Source organism: Pseudorca crassidens, chromosome 13, assembly GCF_039906515.1.
Source record: "Pseudorca crassidens isolate mPseCra1 chromosome 13, mPseCra1.hap1, whole genome shotgun sequence".
NCBI classification, from domain to species: Eukaryota; Metazoa; Chordata; class Mammalia; order Artiodactyla; family Delphinidae; genus Pseudorca; species Pseudorca crassidens.
This window is the reverse complement of record NC_090308.1, coordinates 50521246-50543476: the sequence shown is the minus strand read 5'-3', so window position 1 is coordinate 50543476 and position 22231 is coordinate 50521246. Positions and strand designations below refer to the sequence as shown.

At 36.7% G+C, this 22231-nt stretch overlaps 1 protein-coding gene, 1 non-coding gene and 1 pseudogene across 2 annotated transcripts in view; 1 reads left to right on the top strand and 2 right to left on the bottom strand.

Moving 5' to 3' along the window:
- The window catches only part of OSTM1 (osteoclastogenesis associated transmembrane protein 1), a 36894-nt gene that overhangs the window by 4825 nt on the left and 9838 nt on the right, over window positions 1-22231 (bottom strand). Inside the window, exons 2-4 of the mRNA XM_067702424.1 lie at window positions 17411-17525; window positions 7103-7200; window positions 2097-2264 (exon numbers count right to left, since the gene is read on the bottom strand). Coding sequence (XP_067558525.1) covers window positions 2097-2264; window positions 7103-7200; window positions 17411-17525 — 381 coding nt within the window. The remainder of the gene's footprint in view (window positions 1-2096; window positions 2265-7102; window positions 7201-17410; window positions 17526-22231) is intronic.
- On the top strand, window positions 4748-5245 carry LOC137204679 (small ribosomal subunit protein eS25 pseudogene; annotated as a pseudogene).
- Window positions 13816-13922, bottom strand: LOC137205138 (U6 spliceosomal RNA). Its single transcript, XR_010934001.1, has one exon. It is a non-coding gene; the product is annotated as a U6 spliceosomal RNA (small nuclear RNA).

Genomic DNA, 22231 nt, shown 5'->3' with positions numbered 1-22231 from the left:
TCCATACAGAAATTTCATATTGTAAATTCATAATACTGTCCAAAGAATGTCAGCTTTTCACAGACTTCAAACACAGAACTTGTATCAATAGAAATATACTGTGCTTCATTCATTAAAAAAGATTTAAAAGGGTAACTATGTGAGGTTATGAATGTCAATAATTAGACTGTGGGAATCCTTTTGCAATATGTATGTATATCAAATCATCACACTGTACACTTTAAATATATTATAATTTTATTTGTCAAGTACACCTCAATAAAACTGGGGGGAGGGGAAGTCTCACAAAACAAACAAACAAAATATTTTCTTTCATATGTTACCTACGTAATCTCACTGAGCTTGTTGTAATATTTTTAGAATGGAGATAAAAATATCAGCTTTATAGGGCTTCTTTTCAAGAGATGATATCTATGAAATGCTTAATAGCTTATCTAAGATATTAGGAAAGATTCATACTCACAGCAAATAATTTTTTAAGTATATAATATCTAATGAGTCATGGAAACTTTATTAGACAATACTAATATCTTATTTAGCCCCTAGATACACTTAGGGGCTGCAGTACCTCACTTTCATTGAGCTCATGATTTCTGTCAAACAGGCTAAACGATGTAAGGAAACTATCAAATTCAGCTTTTTTTTTTTTTTTTTTTTTTTTTGCGGTACGCGGGCCTCTCACTGTTGTGGCCTCTCCCGTTGCAGAGCACAGGCTCCGGACGCACAGGCTCAGTGGCCATGACTCACGGGCCCAGCCGCTCCGCAGCATGTGGGATCTTCCCGGACCGGGGCACGAACCCCTGTCCCGTGCATTGGCAGGCGGACTCTCAACCACTGCGCCACCAGGGAAGCCCCAAATTTAGCTTTTAAAACTGTTCTTGCCTAGATTTTGTTTAATTGAGATATGATTTACAAATGGTGCACTGTACGTCTGTCGTAATTTTTGCTTATTGCAAGATGGATGTTCTAAAATAGGTTGGTCATGTTGATTTCCTGTGTAATTCAACTTGTGTCATAGAACCAATATTCATTTTTCTTCTTTATTTTAAAAAAAAGAAAGAGACTATTATTCTTTAAAAAGATGTTATTATTTATTGGGAACCTACTAGAAGCCAGGTACTACTCTAAACATTAGTAACAGAGCAGTAACAAACAAAAATCCCCATGGTGTATCCATTTTAAGTGCTTTTTACCATTCTGAATATTACAGATACACTAAGTTCACTCTGAGCTGCTATAATTCACACTCATCATTCTCAAACATTAAGTTTACCAATTTTGACCACAAGTTCTCTGCTTTTTGACAATAAATTTTCAGTTTCCTCTAATGCCTCAATAGTCAGGCATCGTATTCCCATAAAAAGGCATGATTGCCATCTAGTGGTGCCCCATGTAAAGGCAGGCTATTCAACGGAGGAAAAAAGAGTTTTTGTTGACTATTCATTCAATCAATACATGTTACTAAGGGCCCACTATTTGCTAGGCGCTGTTCTAGATACTGAACAGTGAACAAAAAAGGACAATGATGTCCTTGTCTTCATATGGCTTATATTTTAGTAAGGGGAGAAAGACTACAAATAAGTAAACAAAACTTTTCAGATGGTAATAGATATAAAGAAATAAAGCAACAGGATAGGAAGTAACTGAGGAATGGCTTCAGAAACATATTGTAGCAAAACCTAGAGACTTCTTGAATTAGCAACAAGTGCACAAGAAACTGAAATGAAAACATTTAACAATATACCCACACCTCTGAAAATGACACACATTATCAAACTTAAAAAAACAAAATGTATAAATGGAGTATAATCTATAAAAATATTAAATCACTATGTTGTATACCTGAAACTAATATAATATTGTAAATCAACTATACTCTAATAAAAAGAAGTCAAATATACCAAATTATCAACTTAGTTATGAAGTATCTGATTAATTTCCATTTTAGTTTGACACATCAGGATATTCTAAAACTTTACTACTTAGCAACTAGTTATTTCTGGTTGAAGACACCATATGCAAATTCCAATAATAATACTGAAGGCACATTCAACAACACTGCAAAACACATGTTGTATCAGGAGCAAAGTACTTACTGCATCTTCCACATCAATGCATAAGTGCGTTCCAGATTCAGCCTTATTTTCAAGTTCATTCATTTTTTGCATTTCACTGTACAGACTACTCAGAGTTTTGTATGCGTCATGACAGTTTTTGCATACTTCTGAATAATTTCTTAACTGAAGAAGACTGTGTGCGCTCCCCTAAAAGTTAAAGGCACATAAAATACACACAATAAACATTACATTTTTTAAACTTATTTGCCCTCCTGGAGGAAATAATAGAGTATGTTAAAGTGCTGAGCTGTGGTGTGGGCCAGGTTGCTAAACCACTCTGAGCCTCGGTTTTATCTATAAAATAGGGATACCCTTACCTGTATTACAGGTCCCAAGGAATAGAGACTGGTATGTAGCACACAGCAAAATATTTGGTACTTTCTAGTCGCCCCTGAATTTTGAAAACCACTGCACTAGCCACTGTTAACTGAGGGCAACACTAGCTCATATACCAAATTATTGATACCTAAATACCAAAAATTTACTAAGTTATCTTGTCATTTATACATCTGCCCTTATCTATCCTATACTCACCAAATAAATAAAGTATACCCTTGCCTGTGCTGACTTGAACCCTGAAGTCTGCCTTATTGAGACAGAGAAGACTTTATAATGAGTTAGGAAAAGGCACCCAAACTACATCCCTCCCCCAGCCCTCTTACCCCAATGCTTTTAATCCAGGCCTTTCAAGTCAACAAAAAGGGACTAATACCAATGAACTGTGTAACCTAAAATATAACCTCAGGTACTGGATATAAGACATTATGTTAGTGAATCTCAATCTTTTCCACTTCTGGGACTGACGCTTGTATTTCAAGAACAAGTTTGCTAAACAGTCAATTCACACTTTTGTTTTCTATTCCCTTTATTCTTTACCTTATAGCCTGGAGAAATAATATTAACTGACTATCAGAATGAAAGAGAAAAGGAAAAATTAAAGGAATTAAGCTGATGTAGCCCCTACAACATTACCCTTACTATCTACTTGACAGAGAAACTCAAGACTCTCTTTAGTTCTGCCACAAGAAATAGCCCATTGCCTGTTTTTCACAGAACAATTGTACGTTCAGCTAAATGTGTTCGATCAAAAATGGAGCACAGTACCTTGAGGGGGGAGTATAATTTAGTCATTTATATTAAAACTTAAAATGTACATATCATTTGACATTGCAATTTCACTTCCAGGAATCTACCAGACAGATAAAGATACAAATACCTGCAAAAGACTGTCCATATTTGTGATAGTAAAATACTGAACCAAACAAAATTCTCCATTGATACAGGGACTGACTGACTAAATGGTGGCATAGTCAAACAACAAAAAGCCCTGCAACGTTTAAAGCAAATGAGAAAGTAGGATTCTGGGAAAATGATGACATCAGCACGTGCCATTCCTGATTTCTTTCCTGAAGAGACTCAAGAACAGAAGAGTAAACCCAGGCCCTTGATAGCACTGTTAATTATAGAGGCATGACATGCACATTTCATCATAGGAAGGTTGTATGACAGCTGTCATACCACTCCCAGAGAAACTAGCCGGAACCACAGTCTCTTGTGACCCTCTATCCCCTGCAACCACCTACTGTCCTCTGGAGATGCGAGGGGCTGGAATAATAGCCCCACCCTACCTGCGGGACCACCCACAAAAAGCAGTCTCCACAGTCACCCAGACAGTCCAGGTTCCCAGAGAAGCCACCTGCAAACGCATTCTACATAAGGTGGAGCTGGTCTGGAACCTAAACCCACATCTCTGCCTCATCACTGAGGCAGAAGGCACTGCCACAGCCAATACCATTAATTTCACTGCTACCACCTATCTCTTTAGCTGGTTCTCCTCCCTTTTCAAACACACACACACACACACACACACACACCACACAACCTATAAAACGTTGGCATTGCCCAGAACTCAGTCCTTGGGGCCTCTTCATCATCTCTATCTCCACTCACTCACATCCAAGTCTCCAGGCTTGATACCATCTGTACCTGATGACTCTCAAATCTACAGCTCCAGCTCATACCTCTCCCCTGATAATAAACAAACTAACTACCTAATTAATTTTTAAAAACGATTCAATTTAAGGAAATAGAAAAATGACAAAACCAAAAGAATATAGGAGGAATTAATAAATGCAAAAGCATAACTTAACACATTAAGAAAAATAAAACAGAAACTGATAAATAAAGCCAAAGGTGGGTTTTCAAAAAGGTCAATAAATATAAATGTATCTTCAACAAGCCTAAAGAAAATTCAAGGGAAAAAAGGACTCACAAGTATAGCATTTGGAAATAGAAAGGAAATGTAGCTATATATATGATAGAAAGTTTAAGGAGTAACCAATTACTAAATGCAATGCATTATCCTGGAATGAATCCTGAAATAGAAAAGGACATTAGTAGAAAAACTGTTGAAATCAGAATGAAGTCTGGCATTTAGTTAATAGTTATATACCAATGTTCATTTCTTATTTTTGACTAATGTACCTTGGTAACATAAGGTGAACATTAGGGGAAACTAGGTCAGGGATATACAGGAATTCTCTGTATTAGCTTTGCAACTTTTCTGTAAGTCTAAAATTATTCCAAAAAAAAAAAAACCATTTAAAAATAGGCAGTTAAAATCTGTAGTGGGGCCTTTTTGTCCGACATCTTAGGGAGGTGAGGTGATAGCAGTTGCTCTCCCGGCTTCGCTATGCCACCCAAGGATGACAAGAAGAAGAAAGATGCCGGAAAGTCGGCCAAGAAAGACAAAGACCCAGTGAACAAATCTGGGGGCAAGGCCAAAAAGAAGAAGTGGTCCAAAGGCAAAGTTCGGGACAAGCTCAATAACCTAGTCTTGTTTGACAAAGCAACATATGACAAACTCTGTAAAGAAGTTCCCAACTATAAGCTTATAACTCCAGCTGTCGTCTCTGAGAGACTGAAGATTCGTGGCTCCCTGGCCAGGGCAGCCCTGCAGGAGCTGCTTAGTAAAGGACTTATTAAACTGGTTTCAAAGCACAGAGCTCAAGTAATTTACACCAGAAATACCAAGGGTGGAGATGCTCCAGCTGCTGGTGAAGATGCATTAACAGGTCCCACCAGCTGTATATTTTGAAAAATAAAGCTTTATTAAATCAAAAAAAAAATCTGTAGTGGGGGAAGAAAAGATATCGTTCATAAGGGCACCAAACACTATGTAGTACCTTGAAATAGACTTAAGAAATGTATAAACCTATAGGAAATTTAAATAAATAAGTAAAACTGTGCTAGAGAACATTAAAAAATAAAGAATAATGGTGGTTACCAGGGGCTAGAGAAAGAGGAAATGGGGAGTTATTACTTAATGTGTACAGAGTTTCAGTTTGAGAAGATGAAACATTCTGGAGATGGATGGTGGTAGAGTTGTACAACAATGTGAGTGTACTTAATGCCACTGAACTGTACACTTAAAAGTTGTAATGTGGTAAATTTTATATTCTATTTTACTGAAATAAAAAATAGTGAATATATACTGTACTCCTAGATAGGAAAGCTTAATATAATAACAGGTCAATTTTTCCCAAATGATGACTCTAAAATGTAATGCAATTCTAATAAAGTATCAAAATGATTGATTATTTTGAACTTGGTTCTAAAATTCATTTCATGGATTTATTTAGTAAATCATGTTTTGAAAGTCAAGAAGCCAACAGGAAAAAAAGGTTGGCACTAAACCTTACGTCTTACACCAAAATAAATTTCAAACAGATAAAATGATGCTTCAATGTACAAAACAAAACCATGAAAGTCCTAAAACAATCACAGGAGAAATTTTTTAAATAATCTCAAAGTGGGAAAAGGCCTTCTAGTGTAACACAAAATCCACAAGCCATTAAATTAATTTTGGTAAATCTAAGAACATAAAAATTAAAATTTTCTTCATATCAAAAAGAGAAGCATGATAAAGAGACAAACAACAAATGAGGAAAAAATATTTGCAACTAACATCCCAGGAAAAATGCTAATTTCCCTAAAGTACATTCATCAGAACTAGTGTCTTTGGTCTCTAAAACCAGAGTTCCTAGTCAAATAGTCTTGGTAAATGCTGTATACAAAGTTACCATTTGAAGTTCTATATAATGTACATTAGTCCACTAAAGTTCTGCAGTCCTGTATTAAAGCATTTCTTACCCTTATTAAGAACATTACACCTTTTTTATGGGCTACCTATTAAAATCTTGCAGAACATATTTTGGGAAATGTTCATCTAATAGTTTTTATTATACTCAGGGAAATTCATATACTATGTTATCACATTTATTAAAGAGAAAATTATACATACCTATATCCTAAATATATTTCTATCTATTTGTGGGGATTACCTACTTGTTAAAAAGCAAGTTTCAAAACTAGGATTTTACCAGAATTCCAATTTCACCCCTCACCACTACCAGGAACATTCCAGTACTAACATTCAAGGGTCAGAGGTGGAGAAAACAAAACCCAATAAAGTAGGTTTCTTAAAGGCTACCTTTTATATTATAATTCAAAACTCAAAGTTACCTTATTAAACAGCACCTTTTAAAGTAGGTAAAATATATTTAAGCAAATATTGAGGCAAAGAATAAGCTTTTTATAGGCAGAATCATACTGAATTGCAAAATACATTATTGCATAAACAAAGTCAAGACAAATTATTGTCTGATAGAACAACACTGTGTTTTAATTAAACAATCACATGCCTCAGTTTATATGTTCACACTCATTAACTCATTGGATCCTGACTACAAAATACTGGAAGGTAGGCACGGTAGATCTTACTATTCCCATCCTACAAATTAAAAAACTGAAGTTTTGATGATTTGCCTAAGGGCTAGTAATAGAAGAATTTAGCAGAAATCCAGGTCTACCTCTACACTGTGTATGTAGATAAATATCAACAATTAATGCTATAAAAATTGGAATTATTTATTATTCACTTGGACAAGACAGCATTTTAATTTCAAGTGTCATATATAAAATACCTGAAGGTTATTCTCAAAGCAGGTCAAGGTGTGATTAAACAGATTCAGGAAGTATACTGTGCTATTTGATAATTCTTCACTTTTGTTCGTTAAACAATCTGTCAAGAAACCAAAAAGTAGATTAATATATCTCAAGCAACAATTATATATAGTCATTTATCTCTCAAGCTGTTATCTTCTGTTTCACACTATCGTAATCCTTTATTCAGACAAGCATGAAGTGTTCCACATTAAGAGAATTTTCCAAATACATGAAGCTTACCCCTTTTAGTTTCCAAAAGGTTTTTTTTACATCATAACCATTTAAATGAAAATATTAAAATAGTCACATACTTTTCTCTCTTTGTAAAAACCATATACCAAGTAAAATTGAAATTGATTTTTGATGGTACAAAGTCTTAATCATGAATATCAGTTATCAAATGCCGCCTTAATAGGAGTACTCTTAGTGCTGTTTAGGCATAAGACTATCCTGCATTAATTTTAGCTAAATTCATATGCTGTTTGATTGTTTTCTGTGTTACATTTAGTAGTTCTGGGTCTCTTCCATCTTCACTAGTGGGTCAGTTATTGCATCTAAGAGGTTAATCTTTTAAAATCTGCTCTTTCTAATCTATTGTGAGTTGGGAGACCAGAGAAACAAGCTGGTGAGAATCTTGCATAAAATACTGATAAAGGGACTTCAAGTAAAATCTGGAAATAAATACACTTGTTTTATGTTTTTCTTAAAATCTTACATAAATGATATTCCTCTGCAACTTGCTACTCTCACTTAGCAAGTTCATTCCTTTGAATTGTTTTCTATTTCTATGTATGAACATAGCACAATTTTTTAATCTATTCTCCCTTCTTGGATGAACTTATTCTTTATCCTCAGTTTGCTTTTACCTCTCCCTGTGCTCTCAGCTTACCCTCTGGGATCTAGGTTCAAGTGCCTGGCACCATATCCTGGAACTCATAGTCAACCATTTCAATCTCACTTTCCTAGAATCCTTGCCCTTTTTACATTCCACATACTCACAAATATTTAAAACCTTCATTAACTTTCTCTACTCCCAATTGTGGTTGTAGAACACTATTATAGAAAATTCTAAAGTTATAATGAGGGGACTCAATTCAAACTAGTTTCAGGGCCACAAAACAATCCTTGTAGATGCCCTACCAATTACTCCACAAGGGATGTTCAAATACTTTCTATTCTCTAGTACTCAACCATACTCTTGTTCTTCTTAAATTTAACTGAGAGCTGTATATTATACACACTCAGGGCCATCTATTATGATCTTTCAACTGGGAGGGGAGAGACAGGATACAAGGCTGTTGCAGTTATCCAGGAGAAAGGTGGCAATGCAAACAGAAAGAAATCAATGGATAAGAGATACACAGAATAGGTAGTGAAGAGTACCAGAATATGCCAACTCAAAATATGCCTCTTTGGCATATGGATTATTCTGAGCTAAAGGCCTTTAAGGACTTCCCTGGTGGCGCAGTGGTTAAGAATCTGCGTGCCAATGCAGGGGACGTGGGTTCGAGCCCTGGTTGGGAAAGATCCCACATGCTGCACAGCAACTAAGCCTGTGTGCCACAGCTACTGAGTCTGTGCTCTAGAGCCCATTAGCCACAACTACTGAGCCCGCGTGCCACAACTACTGAAGCCTGCGCGCCTAGAGCCCATTCTCCACTACAAGAGGAGCCACTGCAGGGAGAAGCCCACGCACCACAAAGAAGAGTAGCCCCCGCGCGCCGCAACTAGAGAAAGCCCGCGCACAGCAACGAAGACCCAACGCAGCCAAAAATAAATAAATTTTAAAAAAGTAAAGGCCTTTAAGAACCAACAGATTCAGGAAAAACTCTAAAAACAGGGCACAAGTTTTTATTTTGTAGATAAAATTTACACTTGTAAAGGAAATTTCCATTTGTAAAGATGTCTCTCTCTCTCTCAAGAAAAAGAAAAGGGAGGACTCTTAACAACTAACTCTTACCAATGGAGATGGTTCTAACTTAAGTCTATGTAACAAACCTTACTAAACAATCCCGTTTACCATACTTTTCCTGGTCACTTTCCCATAACTTGCCTCCTTCATCCAGAAGACCAAAACCCTTTCTCCTCTGATTATCCTAAGATGGTATATAAACCCAAATTCTAACCATCCATTTGGGTTACTCATCACTGGGTGCTCCCGTGTGTACATGTGCAATGCACTTGTTAATAAACTTCTGTTTGTTTTCTCTTGTTACTCCGTCTTTGGCCAGTCTAATTAGAGAGTTCAAGCCAGAGAACCTAAAATGGATAGAGGAAAAAGATTTTTTCCCTCCCTTAGAGTAGACATTAGGATATGACACACTATATGATGCATGCACTATTATAAACAACAATCACTACAATGAAAGCTAATGTTAACTGAGTAGTTGCCATGTTCCAAGTGCCATGCTTGTACTTTAAACACATTTATTCAATTCTTACAACAATCCTATGAGGCAAGAACTATCATCTCCATTTTCTAAATAAGGAACAAAGGCAGAGAGGAATTAAGAAGTTACCCAAGGTCATAAAACTGGTAAGTAAAAACCTGGAATTTCTACTCAGTCTGATTCCTGAGCCTAAACTTGCAAACACTACAAATATAAAATATCTACACTCTAGACAATTAAAGTTCAATACTGGGAATCAATAAATACATGCCACTGCTCCTCCCTCCACCACCCATAGATCTTACACCATGGAGGGATTCAGGCAGTCGCTACCAACTGATCAGTGCTGGCAACTAAGATGAAGCCTAAAACTGGTAAACAGGGCAGCAACTATCACATAAAGACTCCTTTGTGCAAACTGGAAAAAGACATTCCGTCCAGGTAGATTATTTACAAAAAAGTGCTCCTACCTCCAGAAGCTGAGCTGGAATCCAGCCCCACTCATCCCCTTACATGGCCCCTAGTGTAGGACTTGGCCTGCACCTGGCATACCTGGGGCTCTGCTGATGAACCTATTCCAAGAGTCTTTCCCTCTCTGAACTCACACACTCTACATTCTCTGCAGCTTTATCTTCTCCAGCATGTAAGTCCTGTTCTGACTGTTCACCTTATCATTTAAAAATCTGAGGGATCACTTCACAAATTAGGAAAAAGCTAGAGAAATAAAGTAATATACTGAGGATCATACATCAAGTTAGTAAGGCATTGAAATACAAAATATACTTTCCAGGCTCTTGATTAAGTATTATCCTAATTATACCATTTTTCCTTTACTATTTAAAAATGTTACTCTCTCTGTTGGCTTTCAAAAAGTTCACACACTAAATTCTTAAAAAAAAAAAATAACATAAGTCTCTCTTAATCCTGGTTTAACATCATCACAAAGTAGCCTTGAATCTTTTTACACGAGGTAGAGTATATATAAATAAAAACAAAGTTACAAATATGCATAATATTATTATATTGTGCTAACGAGATTGAAGAAGTTTTCAGTTTTTGTAGTTGACATTTTGGAGGGAAGTACAGGGAATACAATTTCATCCACAACAACTGTACATCTGTGTATAATGAGCCACATCATGGCAAATGACATGCACAATATGGGGGTGTGTGTGTCCCTGAATTGTCTTACAAAAGCAGTATAAAGCATGAATGTGAGTGATTCATACTTCTATACAAAGTATGTAACTGAAATAATTTCTTTATAAAAAAGTAATTTATATGGGGCTTCCCTGGTGGCGCAGTGGTTGAGAGTCTGCCTGCCGATGCAGGGAACACGGGTTCGTGCCCCGGTCCGGGAAGATCCCACATGCCACGGAGCGGCTGGGCCCGTGAGCCATGGCCGCTGAGCCTGCGCGTTCGGAGCCTGTGCTCCGCGACGGGAGAGGCCACAGCAGTGAGAGGCCCGCGTACCGCAAAAAAAAAAAAGAAACATTAGTAGTACTAAAGATTCCTATAAGCACTAAGTGAAGTGGTCATTATGAATTTTCCTCATCTCAGATAATCAATGCAGCCTCATCAAGGACAGATTAGCATAGCTTCTTTCTCAGTGAGGGCTCAAGCATCAGCTCAAGAGGCATTCTTAAAGGTGTTAAGGATTCAAGTTAAGACCTTACATAGAAACCCACTAAATATCATAACAGGAATTATGTATGCATCTTTAGATAAAGTATTTGGCATCTATTAGGAGCTTGTATAAGGATCTCTGCTGTTTTTCAAAACTAATTCTATAGAGAACAACAGAGACAATTATCAATTTCTGAAAAACAGGGCAAGCTTCAGAAAACATAGTATTAAACTATGGGAACTTTGTACTTAAACAACATAATTAAGTTTAATAAGTATGAAAACTAGGACATTTTAAGTTATAAGATATAAATGAGTCCAATGCTTAGTATGTTACCATTTAGATAAAATATGGGAAAGATGGGTTCTGATTAATTGATCTTCTGGTTAACTATCAAGTTTTATTATTGATTTTTAAAGAATCAAGACATAAAAAGTGAAGAGTGGCAGAATATTTGCCATATGGATTATTCTGAGCTGACGGCACTTGGAAAATAGCCAAGGCAGAGAGAAGCTTTCTGTGAATTCCCCTTATCTGCTTGAAGACAAGAGCTTCCAAAAGAAAATCAGTTGTCATAAATCCCTTCTCCAGGAGTTTCATCAACTAGGGAAGATTTTCTCCTATCAGAGGAAAGGAGACCAATCAAACAGAATGGAGAGTCCAGAAATAAATTCCTGCATGTACAGTCAACTATGAGCTGAACTCCTAGAAACAGAGAGCAGAATGGTGATTGCCAAAGGCTGGGGGGTGGGAGAAATGGGGAGATATTTGTCAAAGGGCACAAACCTCCAGCTGTAAGATAAGTTCTGGGGATCAAATGTACAGTATGGTGATTTTAGTTAGCAATACTGTATTCTATACTTGAAAGTTGCTAAGAGAATAAATCTTAAATGATCTCACCACACACACACACACACATACAAAAAGGTCATTATGTGACATGACGGAGGTGTTACCTAACACTATGGTGGTAATCATTCTGCAATATATAAGTGTATCAAATCAACACACTGTACACCTTAAACGATGTTATATGTCAATTATATCTCAATAAAGTTGAAATAAGAACAAAAACAAAGTACCAAAACACTTTACCATAAAGCAATTCATAGTCTCATCAAATCTGGTCACTCTACTAATTATTCACCTGTCATATGCATCAGATAACCAAGAAGTATCTCAATAACCAGGCTACCCCTATGTCAACAATACACTTCTTTTAAAAAAAAAAAACTTTTTTTTTTCAAACATAGACATTTTTTAATTTTTTTTTTACACAGCAGGTCCTTATTAGTTATCCATTTTATACATATTAGTGTATATATGTCAATCCCAATCTCCCAATTCATCACACCACCACCCCCCGCCCCGCCACTTTACCCCCCGTGGTGTCCATACATTTGTTCTCTGCATCTGTGTCTCTATTTCTGCCCTGCAAACCCGTTCATCTGTACCATTTTTCTAGGTTCCACATATATGCGTTAACAATACACTTCTGATAACAGCTTTAAAATTGTGAAGAGGAGAAATCCTTGATATATTTTCTTTACTTCTTAACAGTCACTCTCCACAAGAATTAATTTCCATGTTATTTGTAATATGAATTGGAAGAGTTGTGTACACTCCTTTTGAGTTTCAATCAGTTTCCAAAAACTCATTTCTGATGAAGACTAATATCATTCAAAGACACAGAAATTCTAAAGATAAAATAGATGGTAGTGGTAATGGATGGCACTCTTTTTTTTTTATATTGGAGTATACTTGATTAACAATGTTGTATCAGGATGGCACTCTCTTTCATGGAGTGTCTAGCCTTCCTTTCATCAAGTAATAATGGCAAAGACTACGTGCCAACCCACAGCTAGATCAAGTAGAAAGGTGATTTTTTTTGGCAATGTATTACTTTTAAAAGTATTCTTTTAAACAATATTTTAGCTTTTATAGCTTTATGTTTTTAATAATATTATTTAAAAAAATTTTAATAGCCCCTTAAACTAACTTTAAAAGATATTTATAGGGTTTCCCTGGTGGCGCAGTGGTTGACAGTCCGCCTACCGATGCAGGGGACACGGGTTCGTGCCCCGGTCCAGGAAGATCCCACATGCCGCAGAGCGGCTGGGCCCGTGAGGCATGGCCGCTGAGCCTGCGCGTCTGGAGCCTGTGCTCCGCAACGGGAGAGGCCACAAGAGTGAGAGGACCATGTACCGCAAAAAAAAAAAAAAAAAAAAAAAAGATATTTATATAATTATAGTTTTGCATTTTCTAGCACAGAGGATGAAAAAGGAATAGTCATTTTATATCAAAATATATATTCTTACAAAATGGATCACATATTGGTTTAAGTCTCAATTAAAAACAAATTTTAAAAACACCTCAGTAGTTTTTGTTCTTCCTTCGTAATGTTTTTCCTTCCCATTTTATCTTTTAGGTGTCAGACTGAATAGACTCCAGATTATTTACCATTAAAGAGTTCTACTGCTGGCATCACTTATCAGCTCTGTATTTGCAAATTTAATAACTAGATCACCACAATAAGTTAACTGAGACAAAAGGGTTCATAGCTTGTATTTAACAGTTTTACATAAGTTCTGAGAAAACTGACCAGTCTTTTTTTTTTCATGTCTATTTTTTTTATTTTTTATTTTTTTAACATCTTTCTTGGAGTATAATTGCTAAAAATATGGAACACTTCACGAATTTGCGTGTCATCCTTGCGCGGGGGCCGTGCTAATCTTCTCTGTATCGTTCCAATTTTAGTATATGTGCTGCCGAAGCAAGCACGACCAGTCTTTTTATGTTTAAATAAAAAAGCAAATAATCTAGATTTTGGGGGGAATATTTATACTGTGTTTTCATGTATATACGGTAGGGGAGGAAACGTAATTTTCCCTCTACCTTGTAAGTTCTCAGTTGGGTCCCCTGTAACAAAAGACAGATCAATAGGAGAAAAACAGAAGTTTGTTAACTTGTATATCTTCCGCATATACACAGAAGATACAAAGGGAAATTGAGTAACTCAAAGGGGTGGCTTAGAAGTCAGACTTGAATATCGTCTTCAGGTAAAAGCAAAGATGGGTGTGGGGGAGGTCAGTTATGGGGAAATGACCAGGAAAAGTGAGGTAAACAAGCATAAGGTTATGCAGATTATGTCCCTGCCTTCTCCATTTACAAGATTCTCTAGTGATTTAAAGTCATCCTTTTCTTCCTGGTACAGAGAGGGAGACACCCTTACCGGTGGAGATTTCCTTAATAAATATAAATTTCTCATACAAAATGGTTATTTCTACTCTGTTTTCAGAGCTTCTCCTGTGTCTGCGGTTTCTCAAAATAATCAGCTCAAAATAATCCTTATGCCAAAGAGGCATATTTTGGGATGGCACATTTTGGTCTCCTACAATACAAAATGACAACATCCTAGGCAAACTTCTGATCAGGCACAAATTCATTTAAAATTATAGTGTGATATGATTGCTTTCTTCCATTTTATTAAAAGAGTAAATATCCTTTGTATTCATTCTTTTACCTATTTCTAAAGGCCAAAGATTTTTAAAAAACAATGACTGGATAGGTAACAAATGGATTATCCTATAAGTAAAAGGAAAAGAGAAGCCTTTAGCATTATTTATTAAGAAAATAGAAGAGTGAGGATTCCATGAAATCAGTGGTTTAATAGATCTGGTTGCTAGAGATGCGATTGTTTCGAGGCATGTGGAATCTTACCTCCCCAACCAGGGATCAAATCCACATCCCCTGCATTGGAAGGCAAAGTCTTAATCACTGTACCACCAGGGAAGTCCTAGATGATTACTTAAGAATGAATACCCAAGGGAAAACATCTGAGGAGCACAAATTTATAAAACTATTTTATTTCCATATAAAATACAGAATATAAATTATGATAAATTTTAAAATGTGAATGAAACAATGAATGGAAGATAACTTTTTTAAAATGCATAATCTGGAAAAAGAAAATAGCCAATCTCTCTGATTACATCTAACATATGAATAATCATGGCAGATTTGGACAGTCCGTCAAGTTTTAAAAATCTTTATGTATTTTTGAATAGGTATTAAATGCTATGGTATACAATCCAAAGGGTACAAATGTAAGCAGAATGAAAACTAAGTCTTCCTGTCTTTCCTGCCCACTCAGCTATCTAATTCTCCAAAAGATGTCATATTTCTCTGCACCTTGCTTGGTCATATATTTTGGCCAAATTAATTTTAATTAGGAAGTAAACATTTCATTTTTTCTTCAGAAGAAGTTCAATCAAGGAATATTTTCAAGATAGGATGCCTCACAGAAAAACAAAAGTACCCTAAGAATTTATTCTAAAGAGTTTTAAATCTACCATACTGAGTAATATGCAGCAAAATGTTTTCTTTCTTTTTTATTTTTTTTTAAATAGCCAGAGAAGAAAGCTATTTTAAATTAGTAAATTCATTACAAAATACCTTTTAAAGAAAAGATGCTTTACCTCTCAAGTATGTAAATTAAGTAACATCAGTCGAAAGAAGTGAATCCCAACACATACCTCACTTATTCTAATTAACTGATTTTAAATTATTTGCAATTAACATATTTTTTCCTACATCAATGGATTTTTCTGAAGGGCTTAAGAATAATTAAAAACAGCTCTTCCGTATAAGTTAAGCAAACTCTGTTCAATCATATTTACACTAAAAAGTTTTACTCCAAAAAAGTAAAGATTTGCTTTGAAAAAAAGTTAGCTGTTAGTCAAGCCTCTGTTCAAATTACCAGAAATTTTGAATTAATAGAGACAAAATTAAAAGAGTTAATATTCAATATCCATGGTATACTACAAAGGAAAAGAAACTTAGCAGGGAGTCTTTTTCCCATTTACAGTTTTTCTTCATATGAACTAAACAAAAAGACAAAGTCCTTAAAAAGTTAAGCTCCTTAATGACTTACAGATACACAGATTTTTAATTCACTCTATCCTTTCTATTTCCACAGCCCATGCCCTACTTAATGTTTTCTTTGCTTCTTGCCTAAACCATTGTTAAGAATTTCCTCACTGGTCTCTCTCTTCCAATAGGGTTCCACAAAAAAAAAAAAGAAAAAGAAAGGGTCTTTGTAGTTTAAAAAAAAAAAAAGCTCAGAAAGTGCTAGGTTAAATGATGTTTAAAAGTTTTTTTTAACCTATGGTCCTTCTCACTGCCTTTAATATTCTATGTGTATTGTAAATTCCCAAGATACTATAGTATATAACCATTTCTTAATACTATGCTGGTGTTCTAGGCAGTATGAAAAATGTTGGCATAAGTGATGAACTACTATATAGGTCAAGGTCTTACCTTCCCTTTCCAAGTTTACCTCCCATTGTGCTTCCAGCATCCTGTAACGTCTACTACTCTTTTATACCTCTGTGCCTCTGTTCACGATGCCTCCCTATCTGCAATGTCCTTCCTCTCATCTCTACTTATTGAAATCATGTCCAGTCACAAAAGTGTAGGATCAAAAGGTACCTCCTCCAGGAAGTATTTCAAATTCTCTCCAATCTGATTTATTTTCAGCTTCCCCAAGACTCTATAACTTTATTATAGCAGTTATTTGTCTGCTTTAGGTTATATTGTAACTATAACTTCCTTCCTCAAACATTATAAGGAATAGAAAATAAGAATTTCCTGGTACATAGTTGGTATTTAAAACACTTATGAATTGAAATAGTGATTTTAATTTTCCTAAAGAATGCTTGAAAATAGATCTCATTTCATTATACAAATACATACAAGCCTGCAAAACTGGTAGAACAGACGTTATCACCTCCCCCTATCACAGATTATTATAAACATCATAATTACTATTATATTAAGCAGCTAACATTCCTTGAACATTAACTATATGCCAGATACTAAGCTAAGTGCTTTACACAGTTTATTTCATTTACTCCTCAAAACAATCATATAAAGTAGGTTCCATTATTACCACCAATTTACGGATGAGGAAACTGAAGCTCCAAGAGGTAAAATCACATGCCCAAGGTCTGACAGTAGTAGGTTAGGGCTAATAAATGGCAGAGCTTAGAATAAATTCCAGATCTGTCTGACTGCAAAGCTCACTGTTAACTGCTACACTTTTCTGCCTTTCAGTATTTGCCCAAGCATTTCTCACTAATAAACCGTGATGCTAATCACAGTTCATTTAAACTTAGTAACAAAAAATATTCAAAATTTTCAGATTCAAATAAAATGACATCTATACTGTTGAACCATGACAGCAACATGAAAATGAAAGAATTACTTACTTGCACAATTTGCCTTCTGCCATGTGGAATTGAAAAACTCAGACAGAATCACAACTATTTGCATTCTATCTGCCATTAAGAGACTTCTGGCACAACTATGACTCTCTGAGGAATTCTATAACGACAAAAGAAAAAGAAAGAAAAATACACTCTGAATATTTTTAGACTTCCCAAACAACTACTTGAGGCAAAAAACCTTATAAAAATAATTCAAATATTTATTATAAGCATTTAATTTTTTTGCTATAGTCAAATAATGATGTCATTAATAATAACAACTGTAATAAAACAATAGCAGCTAACATTTATTGGCACCAGGTTCACTTGCAAGGGAAGAAAATCTTTGCTTCTTAAATAAATAAGTACTTGCTTCTATGGTACAATCTCAACTGCTTAGGCCCACATGTAATATTTCTTACTCCTTACGCACAGGAAAAAATTCTGGAAAGCTATTCACCAAAATGTAGCAGTAGTTATCTCTGAATAATGGAAATAGAGCAATTTTCAATTTCTTTTTTGCCTCTTTTACACTAAATTTTTCTACAATGAACATATATTATTTACACATTTTTAAAAACTTGGTGGATAAATGATCACAAAACATTGTTTCAGGGCTTCCCTGGTGGCGCAGTGGTTGAGAGTCCGCCTGCTGATGCAGGGGACACAGGTTCGTGCCCCGGTCCGGGAAGATCCCACATGCCGCAGAGCGGCTAGGCCCGTAAGCCATGGCCGCTGAGCCTGCATGTCTGGAGCCTGCGTGTCCGGAGCCTGTGCTCCGCAACGGGAGAGGCCACAACAGTGAGAAGCCCGCATACCACAAAAAACAAAAAACAAAAAACAAAAAAAAAAAATTGTTTCATCTTCTGGACATTTTTTGGCTCAAAATCTTAAAACCCACAAGAAAATGTGATACATCTAGTTTGTACCGAAATAGTTTGTACCCAGATAGAAGAACATGCTTTCCACAGATCGTTTTAATAATGAAACTCACACTATGCAAATAATAAATTCAAGTTCCTAAATTATTGGATCCTTATCTATTTCCTTTCCTTTTTGCCCCAAGCAAAGAACTAAGTCCTGCTGACTCTTCATTCTTTCAAAGTTATTTAACTCCTACTGTTTACCCGGCACTATAAGAATCTTGGAGTTCTGAGTATACAAAGAGTATAAAGGAATGCCATCAACACTGGGTCTTCAAAACCTCCCCAGAGACATACAGATAAGGAATTAAATAGTGTCATTAGTAATAAAAGAGAGAATATGTTAACTCTAGAAAAGAACTGATCAGCCATGTGGGATAAGAAAAGAGGGAAGGAGGGCTTAACAGCAGAATTCTTGTTTTAAAATATTTCTGAAGATCATTTTGGGATGATTACCCTTTCTGTGGCTTAGTTTTGTTTTCTCATTAAAACATGCAGCCAAATGAATGCTTGCCTTTAAAATAGTAAATTGAATAAAACATTTTACTTTTTTTTTTTTTTCTGTGGTACGCGGGCCCCTCACTGTTGTGGCCTCTCCCGTTCAGAGCACAGGCTCCGGACGCGCAGGCTCAGCGGCCATGGCTCCTGGGCCTAGCCGCTCCATGGCATGTGGGATCTTCCCGGACCGGGGCACGAACCTGTGTCCCCCGCATCGGCAGGTGGACTCTCAACCACTGCACCACCAGGGAAGCCCTGAATAAAACATTTTAAAAAGCCCTTTTCTTGGAATTGCTTTCAGAGCAATATCAGCTATAGAAGAAGATTTCATAAAAGATCAAACAATGGTTTGTGATAATTTACCCACCAGATTAAAGTAGAGCATGGCCTAAAGAGTCAGACAAACCTGGATTACTAGCTGGTAATCTTGGACAGCTGAGGTAAACTCTCTGAGGCTCAGTTTCATGATCATGAGTCCTACAGGTACAGCATTAAATGAAATACCATATGTTAATCACTTAGCACAATGTCTGGCACCTAGTAAGTAACTGATATATGCTATTTCACCTAGCTACCTGTTGCCAACAAGAAGTGCTCTAAGTGGGTGTAGCTGGCTAAGTATAACCAGTTACTTAAGTAGAGTCTTATAAGTAGATGATTGGATATTTTAAAAATCAATACAGATAGAAACTAGGGGCCTGAACGAAGATGGTGGAGTAGAAGGACGTGCTCTCGCTCCCTCTTGTGAGAACACCAGAATCACAACTAGCTGCTGGACAATCATCAACAGGAAGGCACTGGAACTCACCAAAAAAAGACACCCCACATCCAAAGACAAAGGAGAAGCCACAATGAGACGGTAGGGGCACAATCACAGCAAAATCAAATCCCATAACTGCTGGGTGGGTGACTCACAGACTGGAGAACACTTATACCACAGAAGTCCACCCACTGGAGTGAAGGTTCTGAGCCCCACGCCAGGATTCCCAACCTGGGGGTCCGGCAACGGGAGGAGGAATTCCTAGAGAATCAGACTTTGAAGACTAGTGGGATCTGATTGCAGGACTTCAACAGGACTGGGGGAAACAGAGACTCCACTCTTGGAGGGTACACACAAAGTAGTATGCGCGTCGGGACCCAGGGGAAGGAGCAGTGAACCCAGGGGAGACTGAACCAGACCTACCTGCTAGTGATGGAGGGTCTCCTGCAGAGGCGGGGGGTGGCTGTGGCTCACCATGGGGACAAGGACACTGGCAGCAGAAGTTCTGGGAAGTACTCCTTGGCATGAGCCCTCCCAGAGTCGGCCATTAGCCCCACCAAAGAGCCCAGGTAGGCTCCAGTGTTGGGTTGCCTCAGGTCAAACAACCAAAAGGGAGGGAACCCAGCCCCACCCATCAGCAGTCAAGTGGATTAAAGTTTTACTGAGCTCTGCCCACCAGAGCAACACCCAGCTCTACCCACCACCAGTCCCTCCCATCAGGAAACCTGCACAAGCCTCTTAGATAGCCTCACCCACCAGAGGGCACACAGCAAAAGCAAGAAGAACTACAATACTGTGGGAAAAAACCCACAGCCTGTGGAACAAAAACCACATTCACAGAAAGACAGACAAGATGAAAAGGAAGAGGGCTATGTACCAGATGAAGGAACAAGATAAAACCCTGGAAAAACAACTAAATGAAGTGGAGATAGACAACCTTCCAGAAAAAGAATTCAGAATAATAATATGAAGATGATCCAGGACCTCGGAAAAACAACAGAGGAAAAGATCGAGAAGATGCAAGAAATGTTTAACAAAGACCTAGAAGAATTAAAGAACAAACAAACAGAGATGAACAATACAATAACTGAAATGAAAACTACACTAGAAGGAATCAATAGCAGAATAACTGAGGCAGAAGAACGGATAAGTGACCTGGAAGACAGAATGGTGGAATTCACTGCTGCAGAACAGAATAAAGAAAAAAGAATGAAAAGAAATGAAGACAGCCTAAGAGACCTCTGGGACAACATTAAATGCAACAACATTCGCATTATAGGGGTCCCAGAAGGAGAAGAGAGAGAGAAAGGACCTGAGAAGATACTTGAAGAGATTATAGTCGAAAACTTCCCTAATATGGGAAATGAAATAGCCATCCAAGTCCAGGAAGCGCAGCGAGTCCCATACAGGATAAACCCAAGGAGAAAAACGCCAAGACACATACTAATCAAATTGGCAAAAATTAAAGACAAAGAAAAATTATTGAAAGCAGCAAGGGAAAAATGACAAATAACATACAAGGGAACTCCCATAAGTTTAACAGCTGATTTCTCAGCAGACACTCTATAAGCCAGAAGGGAGTGGCATGATATACTTAAAGTAATGAAAGGGAAGAACCTACAGCCAAGATTATTCTACCTGGCAAGGATCTCATTCAGATTCGATGGAGAAATCAAAAGCTTTACAGACAAGCAAAAGCTAAGAGAATTCAGCACCACCAAACCAGCTCTACAACAAATGCTAAAGGAACATCTCTAAGTGGGAAACACAAGAGAAGAAAAGGACCTACAAAAACAGACCTAAAACAATTAAGAAAATGGTCAGAGTAACATACATATCGATAATTACCTCAAACGTGAATGGATTAAATGCTCCAAGCAAAAGACACAGGCTTGCTGAATGGATAGAAAAACAAGACCCATATATATGCTGTCTACAAGAGACCCACTTCAGACCTAGGGAAACATATATACTAAAAGTGATGGGATGGAAAAAGATATTCCATGCAAATGGAAATCAAAAGAAAACTGGAGTAGCAATACTCATATCAGATAAAATAGACTTTAAAATAAACAATGTTACAAGAGACAAGGAAGGACACTACATAATGATCAAGGGATCAATCCAAGAAGATATAACAATTATAAATATATATGCACCCAACATAGAAGCACCTCAATACATAAGGCAACTGCTAACAGATGTAAAAGAGGAAATCGACAGTAACACAAAATAGTTGGGGACTTTAACACCTCACTTACACCAATGGACAGATCATCCAAAATGAAAATAAATAAGGAAACAGAAGCTTTAAATGACACAAATAGACCAGATAGATTTAATTGATATTTATAGGACATTCCATCCAAAAACGGCAGATTACACTGTCTTCTCAAGTGTGCACAGAACATTCTCCAGGACAGATCACATCTTGGGGCACAAATTAAGCCTCAGTAAATTTAAGAAAACTGAAATCATATCAAGCATCTTTTTAGACCACAACGCTATGAGATTAGAAATGAATTACAGGGGAAAAACGTAAAAAACACAAACACATGGAGGCTAAACACTACGTTACTAAAACCAAGAGATCACTGAAGAAATCAAAGAGGAAATGAAAAATACCTAGAGACAAATGACAAT